At 43.7% G+C, this 22,661-nt stretch overlaps 1 protein-coding gene across 7 annotated transcripts in view; it reads right to left on the minus strand.

The window, feature by feature from the left end:
* LOC139388079 (latent-transforming growth factor beta-binding protein 3-like) overlaps positions 1-22,294 on the minus strand; it is a 41,999-nt gene extending 19,705 nt beyond the window's left edge. For 6 of the 7 annotated variants that reach the window (XM_071134612.1, XM_071134608.1, XM_071134613.1 and 3 more), the window contains exons 1-2: positions 21,838-22,294; positions 69-350 (exon numbers count right to left, since the gene is read on the minus strand). In XM_071134612.1, coding sequence (XP_070990713.1) covers positions 69-350; positions 21,838-22,078 — 523 coding nt within the window. In that variant the 5' untranslated portion in view covers positions 22,079-22,294. Of the gene's footprint in view, positions 1-68; positions 351-1,837; positions 1,996-21,837 lie in introns of those variants that run through there. The other variant, XM_071134614.1, reaches the window with a different exon arrangement.
* Positions 22,295-22,661: the final 367 nt, after the last annotated feature.

The raw sequence follows: 22,661 nt of genomic DNA on the forward strand, positions 1-22,661 counted from the left end.
GCACAGGAATTAAAATATACAGAAATGTGGCTGTGGTTTCAGTGACAACAGTTTGACATGATGGGTACCTTCTGATGAGTGGTGACCTGCCCCCTGCGCCAGGGGCAGGGTGAACACAGAGTGGGTCTGTGTCAGCTGTGGTCGCCCCATGGCCGCCTGCTCTCCCTGGCTCTGGCCGTCTGACAGCACCGACAGGGTGTATACGGGCTGCTTGTTGCCCCGCGCCGCCTGGGCCTCGGGCATCTGCCGTAGCGGGAACTGGCACAGCCGACCAGTGAAACCTGGCGGGCACAGGCAGTGGGTCCGCGAGCTGCACACCCCTCCATTCATACAGGTCAGTGGACACACAACTAGAAAGACAGGAAGAGAGAAAAAGGTGTTGCTATTGAACAAAATCTCAAACGCATCACTAAGCCATGAGTAGTATAGGAAAGGAGAAACAGAGCACATGTCAAACATCATCCATGAAACATCATGTAATGTCAGCCCTTTTTCATTTGGAGCATTATTTTAAACAGGGAACAGTTGGGACTTCTACAATAGCAGGAACATAGATCCAAAACAAAACCCTGATGTCTGCAGCTTCCAGTATGAGTCACTTTGGATTTCGGGACTAAATGCCACGGTCAAATCACATCAGCTCCATACGCAAATAAACTGCCTCAGCCAATCAGCAGCAGAGAGCAGAAGTTGAGAGCTAGATGTTCCAGTTTTCCACTAAGCCGTTAACAAGGCGACACTCCATCTTAACTCCTCCTCCACATTTACTCGATTGGTTGAAAAGTGCAGAAGACCACCTCCCCCAACATGTTTTTTCTTCTCCTCATCAAGCCCAGTATGTAGGGCCTTCAAACTCAACTCTGGACCTCGAAGCCAGTTCCACTGCATTTTTTCATTGTTCCCCTCTAATCAGGGACTGAATTAGGCTTGGAACACCAGGTGTGTGCAATTAATTATCAGGATGAGCTTAAAACCAGCAGTCTCCGGAGACCTCGTAGGGTAAGAGTTGAATGACCCTGATTTAGGGGATGTAGTTTCAGGCGTATCTCATACGCCTGCTGCGCTAGGTTAGGGCAGAGCAGAATATTGATACGAATGACCGCTCTTTCCTGGTTTATGGAAAACACTTGAAACCACAGGAGCCCTGCTATGCCATATACACTGCTCGGTAGGTTTCCCTTTGTGTTTACTTTTCAAGGAGCTCCTTTTCTCCCTAAAGGACACTCAGATGAAACAGTGGGGGCAGAGTACACACCAGACTGAGACCATCAGCAGAAATAATGGTGAAGACTGGTGCATTAATAACACACATATTAGAATAGACATACCACAAATTGCACTAAATAATATTAACAGTAACAAATGGACATTTTTACAACTTATCATTCCCAAAATGTTGTAGTTTCTCTATGTCCCATATTGTGTTCATGAAAGAAATCAGAAGCTGAAGCTCAGTTGTTTGGATGTCTTGCCCTGCAGTCTAACATAACAGAATCACAGGGATGCAGGCAGCATGAGTTCCTGGGCAGACAGGCAGAGAGAGAGATACGGCTCATCATGTCTGACGGGGACACACCCAGTGGTTGAGAGGAGGCCTGTTCGTGTTACCCGCCCGGCAGAGCAAAGCTCCACACACTGGAGCAATTAGGCCTGGACTGCCTCGGAGTCTAGGCCGCTGTGTAATAATGGGACTAGATGCCCTCAAACACAACGGGGAAATTTTCAATTTTCAAACCAATGAAAGTCAAGGAAAATAGCAACTGGAGAAATCCCTGTAATGTTTAAATGTGCAGCGGGGTAGGCTGGGCTGTTCTGACGCAGTCTGCACCATAATTACCCGTGACAGTGGTCTTTAACCCAGAGCAGGCAGCTACATGCAGCAGTCGGTTACTGGGGAGGCTCACAGATAGCAGGGGAAAACATGGAGAGGAATCCAGCTGGAGAAGGACTTCCCTAAAAGGGAGAGTGGAGAGCAGAGCTCTCCATACGTGTGTCTGGCTGACTTTTTGTCTCAGTATAGAAAGCTGGAAAGAGAGAGAGAGAGAGAGAGAGAGAGAGAGAGAGAGAGAGAGACTATGGGATGCTCACAGTACTACATAAAGCCTTGACTACATGGAACTCTATTCCACATCAGGTAACTGATCAAAGCAGTAAAATGACATTTAAAAAACAGATAAAATACACGTTATGGAACAGCAGGGCCTGTAAAGCAGCACAAACATAGACACATGCATACAAACACACAATAACATACGCACTATACACACATGTACACATGGATTTTGTATTATAGATATGTGGTAGTAGAGTAGAGACCTGAGGGCACACACTTAATATGTTGTGAAATCTGTTATGAATGTGTTGTAATGTTTTTCAAATGTATAACTGCCTTAATTTTGCTGGACCCCAGGAAGAGCAAGGCAGCAGCTAATGATCCATAATAAATACAAATACAAGATACAATTGGGAAGAAAGAGAAAGAGAGAGAAAAAGAAAGACAGGGGTGTAACCTCCATCCAAACCCGACTATACAACTAAAACCCACAGAGACTGGAGAGACAACATAGGAAAAGTCTGGTAAGGCTTGGGGAGAAGGCCGGTCTCAGAGTAGACCCTCTGACACACACACACACACACACACACACACACACACACACACACACACACACACACACACACACACACACACACACACTCAAGCAATACTTAGGTCCCTCCATGACAAACAGCAAGGAAGGGCTCCTTTGAAAAAATAACACAGCCCTTAGGTATCGGTACATCAAAATATATTTTTGTCTCCAAGAAAATGTTGTGCACATGCCATGAAGCAGACTGTACTTCACGGTGGTTAAAAAAATCAGGTGAACGAGTCATTCTTTTTGATGTGTAGAAGTAACAGACACTGCAGCACAGGGCTGTCTGCCATTTCAAGCACATCTCTTGATGTGTGCTTGTATTTGGAATGGTATTCCCTTCCCCACAGATTAGCTACAGTAGTTGGGTGGAGGACTGGTGACTCACCAAATACAGTAACTAATCAGGTAGAGAGGGTGGACCTCCAAGTCCACTAATCAGTCTACACCACACTGAATGGATCAGGAGGCCAGGACTCAAACGGGTCCTCTTACAGTATACAGGAGGGGTTTAAACTAGACTCTCTCCCACATCTGCTTCGTCTATCTTAACCAACCCAGGGCAGTTAGAGAGACATGGGTGTAATACACATGGACTAATGCTTTCTGCAGACTGTCTGAGTGACTGAGACGATGTGGGACTGTTTGTAATGGTCTGAGTGTAGCTGGTGCAGAGGAGTCAGGCGCAGGACAGCAGAGATGAGTAACACAAGTAACTTTACTCAAATATTCCAATAACATGTCGTAAATACCGAGCCCACAATAACGAACCGAACAGACATAAAACAATCACGCACAAAAACCATGGGGAAAACAGAGGGTTAAATAATGAACATGTAATTGGGGAATTGAAAACAGGTGTGTAAAACAAAGACAAAACAAATGGAAAATGAAAAGTGGATCGGCGATGGCTAGAAGGCCGGTGACGTCGCCCGCCGCCCGAACAAGGAGAGGGACACTGTTATGATCCAGTCATGATAACATGTGTTCCACTGCATCCCTGAATTATGAAATAGAACTGGGCACAGAATGTCTGCAGAGGTGAAAATGTCCCACTCTGTTTAGTGGGTAGCAGACAGTGTCAGAATGACCTAGCGTAGATCATCTGAAACACTAGAGCCACCCAGCTTTAAGCTCTATTACCATGCCAACAAATGGGCAAAGACTGGTGGAATCAAAGTTGTTTCCACGTAATTTTAACACAGAATGTCTATTCGATGATGCTGAATCTCCATGGAAAACTGATCATCAAAGTCATCAACATAAGGGCATTTAAAAAACACTCAATCCAATGACATGGTGACATTTGTTGTTGATTTCACATTGAATTCACGTTAGTTTACAACTCAACCAAATGTAATACACAACTATATGTTGAACTCACGTCTGTGCCCAGTGGGTGGTGCTGTCTAGGCTATATTATACAGCACTATATATTATAAAGCACTTCTATGAAACCCATATGGATATCCATATGAAACCCATATCCAAATATGGATTTAAATTCTCGGCCCCCACCATTAATAACGAGGCCCAAATCCTCAGGGGATGTGTATTAAATTATCCTCACATGTCACTTTCACATTATACAATTTTAATGCCATGTCTTTGGAAATAGATTTCATACTCAAAATTGGCTCACAGGTATGTTCCAAACCGCATTTAAAGGGGAAATCTTTTTCCTATCCAGCATTTGCTGGAAGCGAAAGAGAGAAAAGACGGGGGGAGAGGAGGAGGGAGAACTGACTTTTTTTTGTGTTTCAAAGCTCTTCTCGACATTGTGTTTTATGTGACAGAGGAGTGAGAGCTCCTTTCTCATAATGCCATGATTTAGACTGAGACAGACAGTGTGGAGGGGAGGAACTGCAGGAAACTGCAGGAAATAGAGGGAGAGAAAGAAAGAGGGATAGGAAGAGAAAGAGAGAGAGAGAGAGAGAGAAGGAAGGAAGAAAAGGGAGAGTGGAGAGAGGGGAAGAAGGAGGGAGAGTGTGTGAGAAAGGGAGAGAGAGAAAGAAAGAGAAGTAAAAATAGAAAAAGTGCGATGGAAGAACCATCCGAGGGATCCAAATTAATCTGCTGTTATCGCTTCTCCAGATGCAGAGAGACTTTTTCATAAATACATACCTGTCATTCTTAAACTGTAGTGTGAGCAAGCTAAGACAACGATACACACATAGATATGAATGTACACACACACACACATACACAAAGTGTGCCACTGATGCATTACCACAGATTTGGCACACTAACCAGCCTGGTGTCATATACTAGACGTAACATAGTACATGTAAATCTCGGACACTCAAATTAGTATGACATGTTACGTTTGGTATGATTTCATAAGACAGAAGGTTACTTATGGCAAAAACTAAAGTACAGTGGTTGGTCGGAGGGGATGGGTGGGCAAATAAAACGAAACATCTAGCAATCCAAAGGTTGGTGTTTGAATGTCATCACAGACAACCTTAGCATTTTAGCAACTTTGCAACTATACTGAACAAAAATATAAATGCAACATGTCAAGTCTTGGTCCCATGTTTCATGCCCTGAAATAAAAGAACCCAAAAATGTTCCACAACCACAGACATGTGGTTCCACAACCACAAGCATGTAACCATGCCAGCCCAGGACCTCCACATCCGGCTTCTTTACCTGCAGGATGGTCTGAGACGAGCCACCCAGACAGCTGATATAACTGTGGGTTTACACAACCAAAACATTTCTGCAAAAACTGTCAGAAAGCTTCTCAGGGAAGCTCATCTCCGTGCTCATCCTCCTCACCAGGGTCTTGACCTGACTGCAGTTCGGCGTCATAACCGACTTCAGTGGCCAAATGCTCACCTTGGATGGCCACTGGCACGCTGGAGAAATGTGCTTTTCATGGATGAATCCCAGTTTCAACTGTACCGGGCAGATGACAGAGAGCTTGTATGGAGTCATGTGGGCGAGTGGTTTGCTGATGTCAACGTTGTGAACAGAGTGCTCCATGGTGGCGGTGGGGTTATGGTATGGGCAGGCATAAGCTACGGACAACAAACACAATTGCATTTTATCGATAGCAATTTGAATGCACAGAGATAACGTGACAAGATCCTGAGGCCCATTGTCGTGCCATTCATATTCCACCATCACCGTTTAAGCATGATAATGCACGGCACCATGTCACAAGGATCTGTACACAGTTTCTGTAAACTGAAAATGTTCCACTTCTTCCATGGCCTGCGTACATCAGACATGTCACCCACTGAGCTGTCTGGGATGCTCTGGATCGACGTGTACGGCAGCGTGTTCCAGTTCCCGCCAATATCCAGCAACTTCGCATAGCCATTGAAGAAGAGTGGGACAACACTCTTCCACAGGCTGATCAACAATATGTGAAGGAGATGCGGCATGGGGCAAATGGTGGTCACACCACATACTGACTGGCTTTCAGATCCACCCCCCTACCTTTTGTTAGAGTATCTGTCACCAAAATATGTATTTCTGTTTTCCCAGATGTGAAATCCATAGATTAGGGCCAATTGACTGATATCTCCCAAATTTCGTGATATCCTATTGCGATCTTGTCTCATCGCTGCAACTCCCCAATGGGCTCGGGAGAGGCGAAGGTCGAGTCACATGTCCTCTGAAAAATTACCTGCCAAACTGCACTTCTTAACACATGCTCGCTTAACCCAGAAGCCAGCTTCACCAATGTCCTGGAGGAAACAGCGTTAAACTGACGACTGAGGTCAGCCTGCAGGCGCCCGGCCTGCCACAAGAGGTTGCTAGAGAGCGATGAGCCAAGTAAAGCCACCCCCGGCCAAACCCTCCCCTAACCCAGATGAAGCTGGGCCAATTGTGCGCCGCCATAAGGGACTCCTGGTCATGGCCGGTTGTGACACAGCCTGGGATCGAACCTGGGTCTGTAGTGACACCTCAAGCACGGCGATGCAGTGCCTCAGAGTTCTGTGCCACTTGGGAGGCTGATTTACTTCTTTGAACTGTAACTTAGTAAAATCTTTGAAATTGTTGCATGTGCGTTTATATTTTTGTTCAGTGTACTTACTAGCTACTTTGCAACTACTTAGCATGCTAGCTTACTCTTCTCCTAACCTTAACCCTTCAACCTAACTCTTAACCTTAATCCTAACCTTAAACCTAACCTTAAACCTTATCCTTAACCCGCCACCTAGTCACCTAGCTAACGTTAGCCACAACAAATTGGAATTCGCAACATATAGAACGAATTGCAATTTGTAACATATAGAACGAATTGCAATACGTAACATATCATAGAAATTGTAATTCATAACATTTCATATGAAATGGATGATGGTCATCCACAAATGAATACATACCATACGAAACGTAACATATACCAATTGTGTCCTGAATTTACATTTCTATGTTATGTCTACCCCTGAGTCCAGGTTGCACTAACATAGACCGATATGTACCATACTGTACATATACAGAAATACTGACACATTTTGGAATGTTTAATTATGTTATTTCAGACCAATTACTGGTTGCTAGGTTTTCATTCCAATCAACCAGGTTTGAGGACAATAGGGGGGGAAGAGTTTTAGCCGAGGAAAATATTTCAACAATTACTTTACTAACTCAAGACTTGGACGTTTCTACACTCCAGATTGAGCAAGGACCATTCTATTTTCTTTTCAGTGAAAATAGCCCCAGGAGGAACAATAGGTTCAACTAAATGCCCATTCAAATTAAACCTAGCTGAAGAGATGAAAGCTCAGAGCTCTCTCACATCACTGCATCACAGTTCATACAGTGCATGTAAAACCAGAAAAACTCGTACTTCCCCCAGACCTCAGCATGAGCTTTAGTAGAGGGGATCTCCTGCCTGCCTGTACGCTGTTTGTCTGTTTGGGGTTTGGCTCGGAGTGTGGCCTCCCACCCACGCACTTCTGTCTGTCTGGAGATGACGCAGCAGCCTGACCGCCTCCCACTTCAGCCTCACATCCAACCACAGCCTCTCTCTCCCGTCTCAAATATTCCCAGCTCAAAATGAACAAATGATAGTTTAACGCTCCAGTTCAACAGCTAGTCTACGTACAGTGAGCTGCAAAAGGGATGAATCCCGGTGTACATCTGAAAGCTTATGTTTCTTAGAAGACAATCTGAAATATGTCAGTGGGTCAGTAAGGCTGGCCAGCTTCTCATGGCTTAACAAATATTTATCATCCTTTAATGCAGGGATAGGCAACTGGCAGCCCCCCTTTTGTAGGCCCGCGGATCAATTTCCAAAAACTAAACTCAGTCGGGGTCTCAACTTAATGTTGAGAGGTAGAATAGTAGAATACACAAGGTTCAATTTCCAAATTTTGAATTTTTCTCATTACAGTATGTCATTCACTGACAGTCACTTAATTAGCCCATGTCATCTAACATGTTTAAGTTAGGCAAGTTTGTCTAGCCCGTTATCTAAACTTGTAGTAGTCATGGTTAGTCACTCTCACTCAGATATATTCAAAACTGCAAACATCTTGCTCCACCCCATGGCAAAATGAGTAAAATTGCAGGAAATGTCCTGTAAAACTCCATTTTTTCTGTCTGTTCCTTGAAAACGTGAGTAGAATTGCATGAAATGAGTTATACAATTGCAACATATTTTCTCCGCCCCATGGCAGAAAGTGGAGCATTGCAGCAAACTTCCTTCCAAACTGGAACATTTTCTCTATGCCCCATGGCAAAATGTGTACATTTCAGGAAATGAACTTTAAACCTTTTTTTGGTCAATTTGACTTAGGCTAGGGCAGGCATTGACTGCACGTGTGGGTATGGATGTGGATGTGGGTACGCAGACCCACAAGCCACGGCTGCCCCTCACGATGAGTTCAATAATTTTTTGTCGCGACCACCCCATCAAAGAACTCCATCCCTGAGTCAGTGATTATGAGAGTATGATTATATGCCTTAAAAATTTATGGTGTTAAAGAGGAGTATTTGCCAAACCATCAGAAAATATTATTATTAAGTGAAACCCTCTATCTGTAACCACAGGAAAGTTCTCATTGTTAGTACAACTCAGCATTACAAATATTGTACTAGTGGTAACAGATAAAATAGATGATAATAATATATAATAATATAAGAGAATGACACATTATGGGTCACTAGCAATCAATGTATGATTCAATAATGCCAATAAGCTCCACAACCCACATCAAATAACTCCATTTTAATTTCTTCACACCCCCTGCAGAAATACCATCAAAAGGACAACGGCAAAAACAACATTACCCCACAATAACGATCTCCACCACTACCACTACTATCACTATTAAAAGGGCATGATTACAATAATGGGAGGCACAAGGTCTTATGACGCTCTTGTCTTTACCGTCAGTAGAATAGCAAGAAACCACATCCCCAAATATGCCTGCTTTAAACTGGTGCTGTGAGACCACATACCACATACACAGAGTGGACTCTGGACTTCTGTAGCTGTGCCCATAGCCCAGAGTAAATGACATAATCACTGGGTTTTTAAAACACAGGCCTGAGAAAGTCTCCTCCACTTCCTCCTGCCGGCTAGCAGGATGCCTGGGAGTAAGGTCAACTCTGTTGACTAACTGGGAACTAGATAGGCCTACCTATTAGAGGTCGACCGATTATGATTTTTTTCAACGCCGATACTGATACCGATTATTGGAGGACCAAAGAAGTCCGATACCGATTAATCGGTCGATTTTGTTAATGTATTTGTAATAATGACAATTACAACAATACTGAATGAACACTTATTTTAACTTAATATAATACATCAATAAAATCATTTAGCCTCAAATAAATAATGAAACATGTTCAATTTGGTTTAAATAAATAATGCAAAAATAAAGTGTTGGAGAAGAAAGTAAAACTGCAATATGTGCCATGTAAGAAAGTTAACGTTTAATTTCCTTGCTCAGAACATGAGAACATATGAAAGTTGGTGGTTCCTTTTAACATGAGTCTTCAATATTCCCAGGTAAGAATATTTAAGTTGTAGTTATCATAGGAATTATAGGACTATTTCTCTCTATACCATTTGTATTTCATTAACCTTTGACTATTGGATGTTCTTATAGGCACTTTAGTATTGCCAGTGTAACAGTATAGCTTCCGTCCCTCTCATCGCTCCTCCCTGGGCTCGAACCAGGAACACAACAGCCACCCTCGAAGCAGCGTTACCCATCGCTCCACAAAATCCACGGCCCTCGATTATAAGCAAAAGCAAGACACGCAAAATAAACTAGTAATATCATCAACCATGTGTAGTTAACTAGTGATTATGATTGATTGTTTTTTATAAGATAAGTTTAATGCTAGCTAGCAACTTACCTTGGCTTACTGCATTCGCGTAACAGGCAGTCTCCTCATGGAGTGCAATGAGAGGAAGGTGGTTAGAGCGTTGGACTAGTTAACTGTAAGGTTGCAAGATTGAATCCCCCGAGCTGACAAGGTGAAAATCTGTCGTCCTGCCCCTGAATGAGGCAGTTAACCCACCGTTCCTAGGCCGTCATTGAAAATAAGAATGTGTTCTTAACTGACTTGCCTGGTTAAATAAAGATTAAATAAAGGTAAAAAAATAAATTAAAAAAACGCCAAATCGGTGTCCAAAAATCGGCCATTCCGATTAATCGGTCGACCTCTACTACCTATACTGCACTCCTGCATCCTCTCAATCCCACGCATCTGCCCCAGATTGCTTGGCAAGGAGAGCTGCAGCCCAAAGCTTTCCAAACAGTGCCTGCTTCAACGCTAAACACACATACATTGCCTTCAGAAAGTATTGACGTCAAAATTGAGTAAGTCTTTTTTTCTCTCACCCATCTCCACACAGTAACCCATAATGACAAAGTGAAAACATGTTTTTAGAAATGTTTGCAAATGTATTGAAAATGAAATACAGAAAAACTGTATCTCATTCACATAAGTATTCATACACTGAATCAATACATGGTCGAATCACCTTTGGCAGTGATTACATCTGTAAGTCTTTCTTGGTAAGAGCTTTGCACACTTCGATTATACAATATTTGCCCATTATTCTTTTCAAAATTCTTCAAGTTCTGTCAAATTGTGTTTTAGGTCATTGTCCTGCTGAGGTGAATTCATCTCCAAGTGTCTGGTGGAAAGCATACTGAACCAGGCTTTCCTCTAGGATTTTGCCTGTGCTTAACGCCGTTCCGTTTATTTTTATCCTGAAAAATTCCCCAGTCCTTATTGATTACAAGCATACCCATAACATAATGCAGCCACCACTATGCTTGAAAATATGGAGAGTGGGACACAATAATGTGTTGTATTGGATTTGCCCCAAACATAACACTTTGCATTCAGGACAAAAAGTTAATTGCTTTGACACATTTTTTTGCAGTATTACTTTAGTGCCTTGTTGCAAACAGGATGCATGTTTTGGACTATTTGTATTCTGTGCAGGCCTCCTTCTTTTCACTCTGTCAATTAGGTTAATATTGTGGAGTAACTACAATGTGTCACACCCTGACCATAGTTTACTTTGTATATTTCTATGTTTTGGTTGGTCAGGGTGTGAGCTGAGTGGGCATTCTATGTTTCATGTCTAGTTTGTCTAGTTCTATGTTTGGCCTGATATGGTTCTCAATCAGAGGCAGGTGTTCGTCATTGTCTCTGATTGGGAACCATATTTAGGTAGCCTGTTTGGTGTTGGGTTTTGTGGGTGATTGTCCTTAGTGTCCTTATTCTGTGTTAGTTTACACTAGTATAGTATTTCTAAAATTACAATTAATCTGGTGTGAGACCCTGATTTCTCAATGGACATAACATGTCATGGAGGTATGTGAGATTGTTTACATGGCCCAGAGGTGTGTGTGTGTGTATGTGTGAGAGAGAGAGAAAAAAAAGAATTTGTTGGCAACAGTGTGAATGTTGTCATATAATCGCTGGTCTAATCCCACTGTCATTGGGCCTACAGTATAATAGCAGACCAGGCAGGTAGAGAGAGGAGCGCTGACAGTGTACCCAGCAGAGCTGACTTCAGATATCTGCCCAGGCCCGGCTGCAGTGTGGTGGCACCCCTCAGGGGAGCTGTAGTGGCTTGGGTGTCTTAGGGCCCTCTCCCCCTGGCCTGGCAGCAGCACTGTGATTCTGTATTTACCCTGGCTAATGGCTGTGCAGCTTTAGAGGTTTGGCAGGGTGCAGTCACACAGTCTCACATTCCATTGGCCAGCGTTAAATAACTGCTCCTTTTCTGCCCCTCACTAAGCAAATGGTAGGGAAGCGGGATAAAGATGGGGATGTTGTTTTGAGCTAGCTCCTATATTTCCCTCAAATGCGAGATAGCCTCCTCCATGACACACACACTGTGTTCCCTCGTCACTTAAGAAATTACCTCTAATTAGTGCTTGTTTTTGGAGCTTCAGCTGCCAAAAACAATTTGCTACTTTTTTCTCAACCTGCGCCAAAGTGTTGACTTGAATAGAGCCAGTGACAGAATGGGAATAGCCCTGAGAGGAGGAATTGAATTCCATGAGAAACCCCTGTTATGATCACCAAATAACCATGTGACCTGGAGGGTTACCCTGGCGCAGTAAAGGCTGAACAGATATCAACAAACACTGGGATTGGACTGTAGATCGACATCGCTCCTGACCTCAAATAACCTGAGATATTTTCCCTCCATATGAGAGTAGCCTAAATAAGAGAGAGAGGCAAACCATAAACATTAAAACACAACTTTGAGGGGAGGCTGTGACATGGCACCAAAAACACACACACACACACACACACACACACACACACACACACACACACACACACACACACACACACACACACACACACACACACCCTTAATGTAGAGTTCACAGAGGGGTGAGGCTCATGAGGAGCAATGATTCAGATGACAGGCAGTCCTCAAGCACTCATCAAGCAGTCATCAGGCAGTCATCACACACACAGTTCTAAAATGGCTGAATGAATCCCCCTCTCTATGCCCCAGGGAGAGACTGACAGAGTGTGTGAGTGAAGCCATGCTGAGCCCCATCTCAGTGCACAGCCAGGCCTGTGGCACACTGTGGAGTGGTGCAGGTTTCTGGGTTTCCCATGTTTACCACAGCACCCATAACTTGGCATCAGAGGAGGAAGTGGGTGAGTGTGGGGAAGAGTAGAGGGCTCTCAGAGGGAAAATAAAGTGTGTCTCTAAACACGGACAGCTAGCCTTGGGCTGGTCCAGTTCTGCTTGTTCTGCTGATTTCCCTTTGACCTTTCTTTCTCCCATGGACCTCTGACCTTTACCTCTGACCCATACCCAGGGAAAACCTAAATAAATCACTGCAATAAAATGTGGGACAGAAGCTGAGCATTCAGAATTAAATACATGATTGGTATTGAATGACCCATTGAAGTCATATTTTGTGCATGACCACATTGGCCATTTCACATCCTCACATGACCTTCATCCTGTGTCACGGATGGAGAGAGATGAACTTTTAGGCACGCAATACCGGGGGAGTGATATAGGACATTCTATAGATACAGAGGTCAGCTCAGCCTTAATAGTAAGGACGGGAATATTGTTTAGGTCCAGCACTACCCAGCATATCAAAGTTCTGGAGGAAACCTGAGTTTACGATATGGAAAGATCTACAAAGAAACAGAGCCAGAGTGACTGGGCCACAGGAGGCTGCTGAGGGGAGGACGGCTCATAATAACACCCGGAACAGGGTAAATGGAATGGCATCAAAGACATGGAAATCATTCCACCTATTCCGCTCCAGACATTACCACCAGTCCTTCCTTCTCCATTAAGGTGCCACCAACCTCCTGTGGACTGGGCTGAATGAAGCAGGAAGTCTGGTTTAGGATACAGATGGTTACAGAGTGACTGGGCTGAGCTGGGCAGGTCTGGTTAAGGATACAGAGAGAGAGTGACTGGGCTGAGCTGGGCAGGTCTGGTTAAGGATACAGAGGGAGAGTGACTGGGCTGAGCTGGGCATGTCTGGTTAAGGATACATAGGGAGAGTGACTGGGCTGAGCTGGGCAGGTCTGGTTAAGGACACAGAGGGAGAGTGACTGGGCTGAGCTGGGCAGGTCTGGTTAAGGATACAGAGGGAGAGTGACTGGGCTGAGCTGGGCAGGTCTGGTTAAGGATACAGAGGGAGAGTGACTGGGCTGAGCTGGGCAGGTCTGGTTAAGGACACAGAGGGAGAGTGACTGGGCTGAGCTGGGCAGGTCTGGTTACGGATACAGAGGGAGAGTGACTAGGCTGAACACAGCAGGTCTGGTTAAGGACACAGAGGGAGAATGACTGGGCTGAGCACAGCAGGTCTGGTTAAGGACACAGAGGGAGAGTGACTAGGCTGAGCACAGCAGGTCTGGTTACGGATACAGAGGGAGAGTGACTAGGCTGAACACAGCAGGTCTGGTTAAGGACACAGAGGGAGAATGACTAGGCTGAGCACAGCAGGTCTGGTTAAGGACACAGCGGGAGAGTGACTAGGCTGAGCACAGCAGGTCTGGTTAAGGATACAGAGGGAGAGTGACTGGGCTGAGCTGGGCAGGTCTGGTTAAGGACACAGAGGGAGAGTGACTGGGCTGAGCACAGCAGGTCTGGTTAAGGATACAGAGGGAGAGTGACTAGGCTGAGCACAGCAGGTCTGGTTAAGGATACAGAAGGAGAGTGACTGGGCTGAGCACAGCAGGTCTGGTTAAGGATACAGAGGGAGAGTGACTGGGCTGAGCACAGCAGGTCTGGTTAAGGATACAGAGGGAGAGTGACTAGGCTGAGCACAGGAGGTCTGGTTAAGGATACAGAGGGAGAGTGACTGGGCTGAGCACAGCAGGTCTGGTTAAGGATACCGAGGGAGAGTGACTGGGCTGAGCACAGCAGGCCTGGTTAAGGATACAGAAGGAGAGTGACTGGGCTGAGCACAGCAGGTCTGGTTAAGGACACAGAGGGAGAGTGACTGGGCTGAGCTGGGTAGGTCTGGTTAAGGATACAGAGGGAGAGTGACTGGGCTGAGCACAGCAGGTCTGGTTAAGGACACAGAGGGAGAGTGACTGGGCTGAGCTGGGCAGGTCTGGTTAAAGATACAGAGGGAGAGTGACTGGGCTGAGCTGGGCAGGTCTGGTTAAGGATACAGAAGGAGAGTGACTGGGCTGAGCTGGGCAGGTCTGGTTAAGGATACAGAGGGAGAGTGACTGGGCTGAGCTGGGCAGGTCTGGTTAAGGATACAGAGGGAGAGTGACTGGGCTGAGCTGGGCAGGTCTGTTTAAGGATACAGAGGGAGAGTGACTGGGCTGAGCTGGGCAGGTCTGGTTAAGGATACAGAGGGAGAGTGATTGGGCTGAGCTGGGCAGGTCTGGTTAAGGATACAGAGGGAGAGTGACTGGGCTGAGCTGGGCAGGTCTGGTTAAGGATACAGAGGGAGAGTGACTGGGCTGAGCTGGGCAGGTCTGGTTAAGGATACAGAGGGAGAGTGACTGGGCTGAGCTGGGCAGGTCTGGTTAAGGATACAGAGGGAGAGTGACTGGGCTGAGCTGGGCAGGTCTGGTTAAGGATACAGAGGGAGAGTGACTGGGCTGAGCTGGGCAGGTCTGGTTAAGGATACAGAGGGAGAGTGACTGGGCTGAGCACACCAGGTCTGGTTAAGGATACAGAGGGAGAGTGACTGGGCTGAGCACACCAGGTCTGGTTAAGGATACAGAGGGAGAGTGACTGGGCTGAGCTGGGTAGGTCTGGTTAAGGACACAGAGGGAGAGTGACTGGGCTGAGCACAGCAGGTCTGGTTAAGGATACAGAGGGAGAGTGACTGGGTGGGGAGAGAAGAAACAGGTCTAGTTGAGATGGGGAGCAACAGCTACCAGGCAACTGAGATTGATGGATGGAATGCCTGTGTAGTAGCAACCTTTGAGGAGAAGAAAGGCAGCGTCCAGCGTCCCTCGCCCAAACAGAGCTGTGAGCAGGAAAACCCAGATTCAGAGCTACTGTAGGTAAATACTGCAGGGAGGGTGGGAGGGGGCAGTGGGAGGAGTATCTATCAGTAACCTCACTGGATTCCCATTCTCAGCCTCTTTGGTCATACAGTGCTGCTTCACTCTGACCTGCACAACCCAGCTCAACCTCTATGACTGTGTGGAGGAGACATAACACAGAACAATACGAGCCTGATTCAAAGATCAACCGCTGACTGACTCTTTTAATCTATAGAACCTGCTGGAAATGAAACGTGTAAAAGTATGTCAACATACACAGCACATGCCATATCTGATATTATTATGGGATACATCTCTGATACAGTATGTTATTTGAGTATGACAAGATAAAAATGCAGAAAAATATAACTATGTTTATTGTTTATTTAGCTACTTCATTAACTATTCTCTGGCAATACTGCCATTCTGAGTTTGTGAAACCCTGTTCTGGACTACAGAGTTCCTGCTTTCTGCTTTGAAGCAGTGCAGTTTCACGCTCTCTCTCTCCTTTGTAAAATGCTTTTTGATTGCGCAATAATTCAACATGTAATTGCGGTAAAACCCTGTATTGAAAGCAACCAGTGTTGTTACTGTTGAAGATAAATGGGTCCCAGTTTTCTGGTCTGAATTGTGTTTATTATTGAACAAAGGACACTCACGTCGGCCATTCAAGGTGGGTGCATAGGCCTATACGTTAAATGTACTGTTAGATATCAACTATCAGTAATATTAGGCTATACTTAAGAGTTAGCGATCTAGTTAACCACTTACTCAGGTGGTGAATTAGCCCCAAATGAATTATGTGATATGTGATATTTACGCCGAAAAAAGGTGTAGACAAATGCATCTCTATTGAACGAAAAAATCTGAAAATTCTGGAACCCTATTTTATATTAACATAATAACAACAATTGCATAGTTGTCAAACTTCAAATTCATGACAATGACTGGTTTAGGTTGCAAGTTAAAGTCATCCAAAAGTAATCAGCTTACGTTATTCATTTTGAGTAAGCAGTAACTAATCCTTTTCTGACCCTGCTGGACTCCCCACACCACTGGGATTCCTTAATATGATATATTAGGAGACCTGTGCCATACACTTCTGACAGTAGCATAAGAGAAATGTGAAGAGAATGAGCACAGAATGAGCATGGAAAAGGGTCACCTATATCATTTCACTGTTGGAGTTGAGGTTGACTGATTTGTGTCAATTCTCATTTACCAGGTTTTTTTTGCATTAACCATGTCAGAATCTATTACAAATCTTTAAAGTAAGTATACAGTGTTTCCATATTTCTATGAAATGTTACCTATAATTAATTACAATATAAATGAAATAGTTTTCCTTCCATCTTTTTTTATTAAAGCCCCCATGCCGTCTTTTTAAATCATCACTCTATGTCTAATAAATCACTGTGTGTGTTTATTTCATGAAAATCACTTCAAATATATATTTTAGCATTTATTTCCCGAGCCGCCTTTTGCCATTGAAATGCTCAGTCTGATCGAGTGGGCGTGTTGATAAAAAAAATGTGTATATATTTACATACACAGCCCTGATTGGCGGATAGAATCATCTAGACTCGAGTCTCTCCCGCTTACCCCTTCAAAGTAGATCAGATTGTGATGTTATTATCTGGGCCAAAAGGAAAATCACGTTTTTGACTGCAATGTCCATTTTAGTATGTTAAAAAGCAGCTTTTCTGTGTTGGAATGGTGTGGGCGTACCCCAACAACAGAATGGTTTGGGCGTATACCAGTCATTGAAAATATTCATGCGAGTAGACCACTGATTGGCCAGTTCAGCCATGATTATGAGGAAATAGCAAGCAAGTTTTTTCCCCCTCCGATTTATGCTTTGGACACAAATATGAGTATAGGACAAGTCAACAACCTTATTTGGGTATGGGTAAGTTAACAGAATATGACATTTTAAAAGTGAGATTTTCACTGGACATTTACTTCAAATGAACTCTCAGAACCTAGGATGGAAATGTAATTACTGTAAAATATAGTAATAGCTACACAAAACCAGCCCGGTAGACTGAGGCTTAACAGACTTACCTGAAACTCACAAAGCCTTATGTATCCTTTTTTTCATCATGTTCTACAACAGCTTGAACAACATTGTTCTTTTAAGAAAGGCAATCTTGAATCATTAGGCAGAAAATGACTGCATTTGGAAGCAAACTGCATCACGGCAAGGTTCTTGCAGGTTTGCTCAGACTAGGCCTCAGTTTCGCTGTGGTGCTGAAGTCACAACCACTCAGATATTGAAAAACGTTGTTGTTGTCATTGACCAGTGGCCATTGCAACATGCTAAAGAGAAATTCTGCATGTCCATTGAGTGCACAGTCCACACACACCTTTGGACTGCCAAAAGTTACGCTGCCTTAGGTTGCCCTCTGTAGCCCCAGCCAGACAAACCCACACAACTGGACACAAGCCTGGATAAATGCAGCTTACAGTACCTGTACAATACTAGACACAGGCCCGATTGTACACCAGTTTGATTCTCTGGACCAAATATTCAGATGACACCAAATGAATAATCCAGTATTGTACTGTAATTACAACTGGAGAATAAATGCAGGGCCATTCTGATGTTGTTTTGAACAATTAATTTACAGTGCAGAAAAATATAGCTTATTATGACAAAACCCCTTTTTGTAATTTACAAATATGCTGTAGTTCTGTAATGAAGGGCTGGTGGGAGAAAAAGCTTAGCAACTTCACATTTCACTACAATATTTCCAAAACAAAATCTGTTTGAAACCACCATGACAGGGTCAATGGAAATTACAGTCATTAGTTGTATTTTTCTTAAATAAAAGCATTGATTGTGTAAATGTATAGGAAATGTGTGGGCATAAGTGAATGTGAATATTGCGCTAACCCTCTTGACCACGATGCCCCACAGCCTAAATGTAGCTTTCATAGTGACTGAATCAGTGTCTTCGTTTAGTTTTACTACTGCAGTTTATTTTGGGGTCCTGTTCGCATTCGTAGTCTGCCTTAATTGTGGGGTTGGGGTGTAAGTCAACCTAAAATAACCTTGGGCCCCATACGGATCAACACAGAAAGGGACACCCCTCATCACAGAAAGGGATACCCCCTAATCACGACTAATGAAAAGCTGGGCAAATAATAACAGTGCTCTCTCAAACCAACAGGTAAGATAGTTAGAAGTGCCACTCCAAGGCCATAACGTTCATAGACTGATGATCTGTCATACTGCGAACTGTGAATCAATCTGAATGATAATTTACACTGTGTATACAAAACATAATGCTCTTTCCATGACATAGACTGACCAGGTGAATCCAGGTAAAAGCTATGGTCCCTTATTGATGTCACATGAGGCGGTTTCAAAAAATTTGGCACTTCCTGATTGGATTTTTATCTGGGTTTCGCCTGTAACATCAGTTCTGTTGCACTCACAGACAATATCTTTGCAGTTGTGGAAACGTCAGAGTGTTTTCTATCCAAAGCTGTCAATTATATGCATAGTTGAGCATCTTTTCATGACAAAATATCTTGTTTGAAACGGGAACGTTTTTTTATCCAAAAATTAAAATACTGCCCCCTAGTCGTAAAAGGTTAAATCAACTTCAAACAGCGTTGGTAAAGGGCAGGAGACAGGTTAAAGAATACTTGTTAAGCCTTGAGACAATTGAGACATTAATTGTGCATGTGTACCATTCAGAGGGTGAATGGGAAAGACAAAAATTGTAAGTGCCTCTGAACAGGGTATGGTAGTAGGTGCCAGGCGAACAAGTTTGTGTCAAGAACTGCAACGTTGCTGGGTTTCACACGGTCAACAGTTTCCCGTGTGTATCAAGAATGGTCCACCACCCAAAGGACACTAGTTAGAAACTTCCTTCAAACTGGCCTTTAAAATGAGGCAGGGCGATTTGTTTTAATGAGCATGGCCTTATTTCTATTACAGCATATTGGATGACTGTCATTCATATTCCATTCACCCAGCTCAATGTAACATCACTAGGTTTAGGCTACTGCATGATACTCAAATTTTCCCTATACCCATCATGAGGTTGCTACAACCTAGCCTATGAATGAAAGTTTACAACGTAGGTGCACAAATCGAGAGAAAAATAGTAAACACGGTGACAGAAAGTGACACATTCAATACCGCCTTGCACACTCTTGCCTGCATGTAGCTGATCTAGGGTGCAATCATTAGTCCACTCCAAACAGTTGCAAAGGAGAGATTATATTAGACAAATTCAGGTATGTTTATTCCTGTTTCATTTGCATTCATTTAAGAAATGTTTTTCAACAGAATCGCCGTAATGAATCACTGATCACCTGGCCGCAAACACAGTTCAGTTTCATAGCAGCCACATACGAACAGATACGAACAGCATGATCACTTCTAACATCTATGCGCTCTCCTCCTCTCACCTTTTCCCTTCGCTTGTGGACTTCATTGCACAACACAACAGCTGTCCGAGACTAGGCAAAAAAATCATTCCAAGCCAAACCTTCATACCATAATCGCTAACTGCTACACACAGCCTACATTGTTGTGTCACCATATTAGCTAACATCATAGTCAACATAGCTACTAGAACTAATGCATTAGTAAACCCGCTAAAATCATGCAGTACAGAGTACAGCAAACACTTTAGCAGTTACAACGGTGGGCTCGGTAGCAATAAATTAATAAAACCCCAAGCTTACCTTGACTTGGAAGACTTCCTTTGGATAGCTATAGCCAGCTAGCAAACATGGCATCCCTCTCTGTTTGGGCTGTGTGTTTGAGTAGGCTAAACTAGCTAGCTGCATTTGCTAGCTAAGTATGTGAAAGTGAAAAAAATACAACGAAATATAGATGGCTCACTCTTTCTTGCTTTTCCTTTATTTTTCAATAAATTAATTTGCTCAAAACTGTTCCACTATTGAGAACCATGAGCCTCCTAGGTTTTGTATTGAAGTTAATGTACCCAGAGAAGGACAGAAACTAGCTGTCTTATGGCTAAATCATGTTGCTACCCCAGAGAGTGCTGTTGAGACCTTCGTTGTAAAACAGTGTTTTAATAAATTATTTGGTGACGTGGATATATTTAGTATAGTTTTATATAAAAATAATAACTTTTTTAATGTTTCACTATTTACATTTTTTATGAAATTCACTGAGGCAGATGGTCCTCCACTTCCTCCCCTGATGAGCCTCCACTGGCATGCAGAGACATAAAAATGGTATGCACCGGTTTATCTGACTCTGGGGAAGTAGATAAATGGTCTCATTGCCAAAATCCCAAAGTATCCTTTTAACTTTATGCAGGAGAGAGGCAACCATGATATTTTATTTTTGATAATTGAGTGGAGATATTGATTCATTTCAGTTTGACATTTCATTTGTACCTTTAAAAAAAAAAACAGTCAACTGTGTATGTTGCTGGTTATTATTACAGTTTAATAACTGTATTATGCATTTAAAATATTATGTTAAGGTTCAAACCATACAGTATGTAGAGCAGCAGTAGTAGCAACCTGACATACTAGGAAAATCATACAGTAGCAGAAAAAGAGTACACAATGTTTGTTGAATTGAATATGTCCCCATTAACAGTCACACTGGTATTCAGTGCAGTATGAATGGCCATGGCCCCAAGACTAATTGGACTGTACCAGAGTAAGTGCCCCTATGCAAGGTCCCTCTTAGACTTGTAAATGTGCCTATTTGTAAGTTGATAAGATTTGTCTGTATAATCTTCTCAAAAGTCACAATAAATTTGCATTTAAAACCAGTTTTTTTTTTTTTTTTTTAAATCAGGGGGCATGCCCCTGGAACCCAGAAGCAAAATGTGTCCCCACCAATGTCAGAGTAGCTCCTACGCCCCTGATTGTGAGTGTGTTGTGAGTGACTGACCTGTTACCGGCCACCTCCTTTACAGGGCAGTGGGAGAGGAAAGTCAACTCCAGTGTAGCCTCAAGAGTGTAAACTAGTATAAGGCTCCATGCCTTACCACAGTGTATCTGATACTGTGCAGATAGACTTAACACATGCCAGCCAGACAATGTGGAGATGTGGTTAGAGGAGGGGCAAAGCTGAAATATGCCAATGAGCCATGTCTGAGAAATGCAAGGTAATACAGTTTCCACTGAGATGTAATTGTTTCTTTTGATTTTGATGATTTAGGCCTCGGGGTCTATGTGCAATTTCTTCCCTAGTAGGACTGATATTGTTCAGAAATATGTCGCCAAAATGGGCATCAAACCAACCACTCACCCACTCTGAATCCAGGACCTGTGAGAGTATCCGCTGACTGTCCGTTCTCGCCTATCAGTGTGGTATTGTTGCCCTGCTCACAGGTGTCCTGGCACTGGCCTTTCAAACAAATTCTCTTGCAGATGAGAGGGGCGATGACCACTTTGAAGCGCTCCCGGGTGGATGCGCGCTCTGCGCACCAGGCCAGCCTCTGGACACCCAGCCAGATGACGAGCAGATGGGAAATGATCAGAGAAGGCATCCTGGCATCCTTCACTGCCGTGCACGAAGAGATGAGGGCATTCACGGTGGCAAAATGCAATGCTCCTAAAGACTGTTTAGACCGGACCAAACCACCAATGGAGTCGGTAATCCTTTCAATCGAACCCTGAAAACAGCCGACTAACTTCCGTAGATAATCCAAAATGTTGATTATAAAGGTGCCTCATACAACGACAAAAGTATGGAGAAAACTCCAGTGGTGTACTTCTTCCTTCCTTTCCTTTCAAAACAGCTCATTTCAGTCACCCTGCATATAACAATTATTCATTCAGAACAGTAAAATATATGCTTTTTTTGTTGCTAAAATACAGGACGCCGTTAACAACCCAAAAGTTACCGAGATAACTTTCCCCTTTTCCTACCCGCTTTCTCGCTCTCTTTTCTCCCTGATGTTGCTTGGATGGTTGGCGTGTGCGTATCTGGGTTTGGGAAAGAAGGGGAGGAGAGAGGGAGAGGGAGCCAATCATCTCCAGAGAGGGCTGGCAGCAGGCCAGGCATTTTGGTCATTTCTCTAACATTTCTCTAACGCCCCCTATCCTCCCATCCAGCGAAAGATAACCGCA

This window comes from Oncorhynchus clarkii, chromosome 29, assembly GCF_045791955.1.
Source record: "Oncorhynchus clarkii lewisi isolate Uvic-CL-2024 chromosome 29, UVic_Ocla_1.0, whole genome shotgun sequence".
Classification (NCBI taxonomy): Eukaryota; Metazoa; Chordata; class Actinopteri; order Salmoniformes; family Salmonidae; genus Oncorhynchus; species Oncorhynchus clarkii.